General features: G+C 63.3%; 1 protein-coding gene across 1 annotated transcript in view; it reads right to left on the minus strand.

Moving 5' to 3' along the window:
- ENH_00080220 (hypothetical protein, conserved) overlaps positions 1 to 3,014 on the minus strand; it is a gene marked incomplete at both ends in the record, with an annotated part of 4,276 nt that extends 1,262 nt beyond the window's left edge. The window contains 2 exons of the mRNA XM_013583252.1: positions 1 to 1,199; positions 1,258 to 3,014. The exon at positions 1 to 1,199 is cut by the window's left edge and continues 489 nt beyond it. Of these exons, the coding sequence (XP_013438706.1) occupies positions 1 to 1,199; positions 1,258 to 3,014 (2,956 nt within the window). The remainder of the gene's footprint in view (positions 1,200 to 1,257) is intronic.
- Between the last annotated feature and the right edge of the window lie 2,926 nt (positions 3,015 to 5,940).

Below are 5,940 nucleotides of genomic sequence, written 5' to 3' on the forward strand. Positions count from 1 at the left end.
GCCCGTAAGGGTAGAGGGGCCCCGGGGCCCCTGGCTCTGGGCGTGGGCAGCCCCAGGTTCTTGGTTGGAAGGCATTTGGCTGCTGCTGCTGCTGCTGCTGCAGCTGTTGCTGCAGCTGCTGCTGCAGCTGCTGCTGCTGCTGCTGCTCTATTCTGTGCCTACTGAGGCAAAAGGGAAAGACCCTCTCGTGGTCAACGCAGCTTTTAGCCCCGGGGGCCCCCGGGGGCCCCTGGCTGTGGGGCCCCTGGTCAAGGCAAAGGGGAGCAGCAAGGCAGCAGCAGCAGCGCCTGCTGCAGCTGCTGCTGAGGATAGGCGCTGCTGCAGTGCAGCGGCCGTCGCTCAGGGCAGCAGCAGCACTGCAGCAGCACGCTGCAGCAGCAGCAGCATCCTCACCAGCTTGCAGGCTTTGCTGCCAGTAGCAGCAGCGCGGATATGCTGCTGCTGCTGCAGCTGCTGCTGCTGGATCCCTCAAAAAGCAGCGACACTCAACGCCTGCTGCTGCTGCTGCTGCTGCTGCTGCTGCTGGCTTCCTTGGCTCTCCTGCTGCTTGCTGCCACATGGGAGCGGAGCAGCAAAGACAGCCAGCAGCAGCTCCGCTTAAATCGCGAGCAGCAAAATAGGCCCCCTCAGCAGGGGGGCCCCCCAGTGGCCCCTGCTGGGGGCCCCCAGGGGCCCCCTGGGGGGCCCCTGCAGGGGCCCCTGCAGGGGCCCCTGCAGGGGCCCCTGGGGGGCCCCCTGGGGGGGCCCCCTTCCAGGGGGGCCCCTCGCCCAGCCGAGGGGCCCCATGAACAGCAACAGCGCGAGCCCTGGGGGGCCCCCAGGGGGCCCCCAGGGTCTTTTCCCCGTCAGCCTCCAGGGGGGGGGCCCCCCACATTCTGTACCCTTCCTCGTCAGGGTCCAGGGGGCCCCTGGGGGCCCCCTCGTTGGACTCTGCTGCCTGTGGTGCGCCTGCTTCTGCGCAGGCTGGGGGCTGCTGCTGCTGCTGCTGCTGCTGCTGCTGCTGCTGCTGCTGAATTCTTTCGAGGTGCTGCAGCAGCTGCTGCAGCTGCTGCCGCTCTGCTGCTGTGCAGCTGCACGCAGACACTGCCTGCCGCAGCTGCGCCACAACTGCGTCTGAAGTTGACTCCTCGTTCTGCTGCTGCTGCTGCTGCTGCTGCTGTTGTTGCTGCTGCTGCTGCTGTTGCGTTGATTCAGCAGCACTGTTATCCCCTCTAGAACAACCTAGTTTGTGTTCTTCTTCGTCGGCCCGCGTGGTACGGATCTCTCGTTTTATCTGGTGCTGCTGCTGCTGCTGCTGCTGCTGCTGCTGCTGCTGCTGCTGCTGCTGCTGCTGCTGCTGCTGCAGCAGCAGAAGCAGCTGCAGCAGCTGCGAGACGCTCTCCAGTGGAGGTTTGGGCGCTGCTTTCTCCCGATGAAGAGCAGGTCGGGGGAGAGAGCGGGGCGTCAGACACTGCAGCAGCAGCAGCAGCAGCAGCAGCAGCAGCAGCAGCAGAGGCAGCAGGTCCTGGCTTTGGCGTCGGCGTTGAAGAAGCGTCAGACTGCTCTTCACTGCTGCTGAAGGGAGACTGAGGGAGATCGGGTTTTTGCTTATGGAGCTGCTGCTGCTGCTCCGGCTGCTGCTGCAGCAGCTGCTGCTGCTGCTGCTCGTGCTGCTGCTGCTGCTGCTGCTGCAGGGGAGAAGAGCGGCCCTCTCGCCTCAAGCCACGCCTGCGCTCGGGGGCCCTTGTCTCGTTAGAGAAGCTGGCAGACCATTCCATTTGCTGCTGCTGCTGCTGCTGCTGCTGCTGCTGCTGGCAGTGCTGCTTATAGTCGTGTTCTTTTCTGTGGTGGCTCCTTTTGGTTGCTGCTGCTGCCTCCGCAGGTCTCGACCCAGCAGCAGCAGCAGCAGCAGCAGCAGCAGCAGCACGGCGTTCTGCATGCGCCTTCAGCAAAACCCGCTTCTCCGCCCTAATCTTTTCCTGCTGCGCCCTCACGCGCAGCAGCTCTTTTTTGAGAAAGTTGCTGTTGCGTTCTGCGTCTGCAGCAGCAGCAGCAGCAGCAGTTGCTGCTGCTGTTGCTGCTGACCCTGCTGCAGCAAACATACTCGTGCTGCTGCCAAAGCTGCTGCCCCTCCATCCCATGCTGCAGTCCCCTAAAGAAAAGCTCCGCTGCAGCGCATGCACACGGGGGCCCCCAGAGGGCCCCAAAGGGGGGCCCCCCGTGCTGCTGCCCAGCAGCTGGCGGGGCCCCCGGGGGCCCCTGGGGCCCCCGGGGGCCCCCCCACCCAGGCAGGTCCTCACGGGCAGCACGGGCTCCATCTGCTGCTGCTGCTGCTGCTGCTGCTGCTGCTGCTGCTGCTGGGCAAAAATGTTGCTGCGGCTGCCGCTGCAGCAGCTGCAGGAAGCGCTGCGCACCAAACGCCTAGCTGCAGCAGACTGGCGACTCGAGGGTGCTGCAGCAGCAGCCTCCTTGCTGCTGGTGTTGTGTCCAGGCAAACTCCAGCTGCTGCTGCTGCTGCTGCTGCTGCTGCTGCTGCTGCTGCTGCCCGAAGCACGGTGCCGCCCAGCTGCAAGGGGCCCCCGTCCCTGCTGCGCCTCCAGCTTGAGGGGCCCAAGCTCCTTGCTGCTTCCGTCTAGGCTGCTTGATCCATAGTTTGCTGCAGCAGCACAAAACACATTGCTGCTGCTGCTGCTGCTGCTGCTGCTGCTGCTGCTGCTCTGCTCTCTTCGCCCTGCCTCCCAGCCCGCAGCTTCTGCAACGCCGCCGGGGGCCCCCCGGGGCCCCAGGCCCCCGAAAGTCCTGGGGGCCCCCAGGGGCCCCCCTGTGGCTGGGGCCCACGTGCCTGCGCTGTCTGCATCTGCTGCTGCCTGGTACCCTCTATAGGGGGCTGGGGGGCCCCCCTGGGTCCAGTTTTGGGGCCCCCCGGGGGGCCCCCAGGAGGCCCAGGCTGAGCTCCTGCGCAGGGCGGGCTCGTCTGCATAAAAGGCCGAAGAAAACTGCGGGGGCCCCCTCAGGGGGCCCCCCTCTGGGCGCATGCAGAGGTGGGGGCAGGGGGCCCCCCAGCCCTGAAGCTGCTGCTGTGGGGGGCCCCCTGAGGAGTTGGGGGCCCCTCAAGGACTTGGCTGTGGGCGGGGGCGCTGCGGGCGTCTTCCTGCGCCTTTTTTTGTCTTTTTGCGGAAAAAACTAATTAGTTTTTGTCTAAAATAAAAGAATTGTTTTTTAAAATGAATTAAATCGAAAAGTCGAAGGCCAGAGCTGTAGATCTAGGGTGTCTCAACACTGCTGCTCGCTGCGCGCAGCTGTATCTGACCACCTCGGCGGCGCCTGCCCCAGCAGCAGCTCCTAAAAGCCTTTCTTCGCTGGCAAACGAAAAGATTCTTTGAATAAGAAAAGATTAAATTTTAAAATAAAAGATTATCTTTTAAATAGAAAAGATTCTCTTCAGATGCAGCGGCGAAGACAGGCGCAGAAGGCTCTGCGCAGCAATGGCTGGGCTGGTTCGACCCAGGGTCACCTCCGCGGGAAGGCTCCTGCAGCCTTCTGCGCCTTTTGCTGCTTCTCGAAATGATTTTACCTTTTTAATAAATTAAATTCAACAAAAAGAGAATATTTAGATTTTTAATTTCGCAAAAAAAGAAGATGACGCGCCCAAAAGGGTGTGCGGCAGCGCGGACGCGGTGGCCGTGCACGGGCAGCCAGCGAGCCCTCGCTCTCTTCAGCGCCGGCCGAAGGGAGTGCATCTCCCCTCAAAATGACGGAAATTAAACTTTAAAATAAAATAAATAATTAATTTTAAAATTAATTTGCGAAAATTCAAAAGATAAATGAGAAACAACAGCCAAAACAGCCACGCGCCCGCACCGTGAGCGGCAGGCAGTGGCGCCTCCCCTCCGGTTACTTCTTTATCGCCAGATTTTGAACACAAGAGACTACAAAATAATGCAAAATTCAAAATATTTCACTATCTTCAGATTTAAAACACAAAATAATACAAAAGTGCACAATTTTTGCATTTAAAAAATATAAAATTCGCAGTTTAGGGCACTGCCGGCCAATTTGGCCTTCTGCCAATCCCCCAAAGAAACCGGTGGAGTAGCCGCCACGGCTGCACCCGCCCCCTTGAGGCTATCCAGCTAGCTAGCTAGCTAGCTAGCTAGCTAGCTAGCTAGCCAATTAACTAGCTAGCCAGTCAGCTAGCTAGCTAGCGAGGTGGCTAGCTAGCTAGCCAGTTAGCTAGCTAGCTAGCCAGCTAGGTAGCTAGCCTCCAGGCTGGCTGGGCCCCCGAGGCTCCTGAGCAGCTAAAGCAGAAGCCCAGGGGGGCCCCTCGGGGCCCCACAGCTGCTGCTGGCGCTTAGGGGGCCCCCCAGCCACCCTGCTGCTGCTGCTGCTGCTGTACGTACACCAAAGGGGCCCACGCGAGTTCCTGCCAGCGCCCTCGAGGTGTACGTACACCTGAGCCCCTGCTGCTGCTGGCGTCTCCACAAAGGGCCCCACAAAAGGCCCCACAGGGGCCCCCAAGGGGCCCCACAAGGGGCCCCGCAAGGGGCCCCAGGGGGCCCCAGCCTTGGCGGAAGGCCCCGCAGATCGAAAAGGGGGCCCCCAAAATCTCCCGAGGCAGCGAGACCGCAGCGCAGGGGCCCCCACAGGGGCCCCCGCGGGCCCCACCAGCTGCCCTGGGGCCCCCAGGGCCCCCGGGGGCCCCGCGAGGCCTCGGGGGGCCCCCTTTGGGGCCCCCGGGCCCCAGGCGGTGGCCCGCAGGGCCCAACAGTTTGCCTGCTCTCCCTAGTGCTGCCTTTGGCGAGGCAAAGGGGGCAGACTGCAGCAAAGAACTTTTAAAAGGCTCTTTTAGAGAGCCAAAGAATTTCATTTATTAACTTTTTTGCTCTTAAAGTACAAAAGCAGCCCCACGGGCCCCACACTGCGCCACCCACAAGTCCACATAACGCATGCAGTGCGCACTAGGGGGCCCCCTACACAAGGGGGGCCCCCTACATACATGGGGGCCCCCACGGCCCAGGGGCCCCCAACAGCCCAGGGGCCCCCAACAGCCCAGGGGCCCCTCAAGCCCGGGGGCCCCCAACAGCCCAGGGGCCCCTCAAGCCCGGGGGCCCCCTCTTGCCCAGGGGCCCCGGAACCCAGGGGCCCCCTCGAGCTTAGGGGCCCCCTCATTAACCCCAGGGGCCCCTTTCGCCCAGGAGACCCATTAAGCCCAGAAGGCTCCCCTCGCGTCGGGGGGCCCCCCTCTCCCTGGGGGCCCCCCTTTCTCTGGGGGCCCCCTTGAGAGGGGGCGCCGGGGGCCCCGCGAGGCCTCGGGGGGCCCCCTTTGGGGCCCCCGGGCCCCAGGCGGTGGCCCGCAGGGCCCAACAGTTTGCCTGCTCTCCCTAGTGCTGCCTTTGGCGAGGCAAAGGGGGCAGACTGCAGCAAAGAACTTTTAAAAGGCTCTTTTAGAGAGCCAAAGAATTTCATTTATTAACTTTTTTGCTCTTAAAGTACAAAAGCAGCCCCACGGGCCCCACACTGCGCCACCCACAAGTCCACATAACGCATGCAGTGCGCACTAGGGGGCCCCCTACACAAGGGGGGCCCCCTACATACATGGGGGCCCCCACGGCCCAGGGGCCCCCAACAGCCCAGGGGCCCCCAACAGCCCAGGGGCCCCTCAAGCCCGGGGGCCCCCAACAGCCCAGGGGCCCCTCAAGCCCGGGGGCCCCCTCTTGCCCAGGGGCCCCGGAACCCAGGGGCCCCCTCGAGCTTAGGGGCCCCCTCATTAACCCCAGGGGCCCCTTTCGCCCAGGAGACCCATTAAGCCCAGAAGGCTCCCCTCGCGTCGGGGGGCCCCCCTCTCCCTGGGGGCCCCCCTTTCTCTGGGGGCCCCCTTGAGAGGGGGCCCCCAGAGAGGGGTGGCTGGGCCAGCAGTGCAGCCTCTCGGACATCTTAAGTTTGGGGCCTTTGGAGACAATT

This window comes from Eimeria necatrix, genomic scaffold, assembly GCF_000499385.1.
Source record: "Eimeria necatrix Houghton genomic scaffold, Enh_scaff869, whole genome shotgun sequence".
Classification (NCBI taxonomy): Eukaryota; Apicomplexa; class Conoidasida; order Eucoccidiorida; family Eimeriidae; genus Eimeria; species Eimeria necatrix.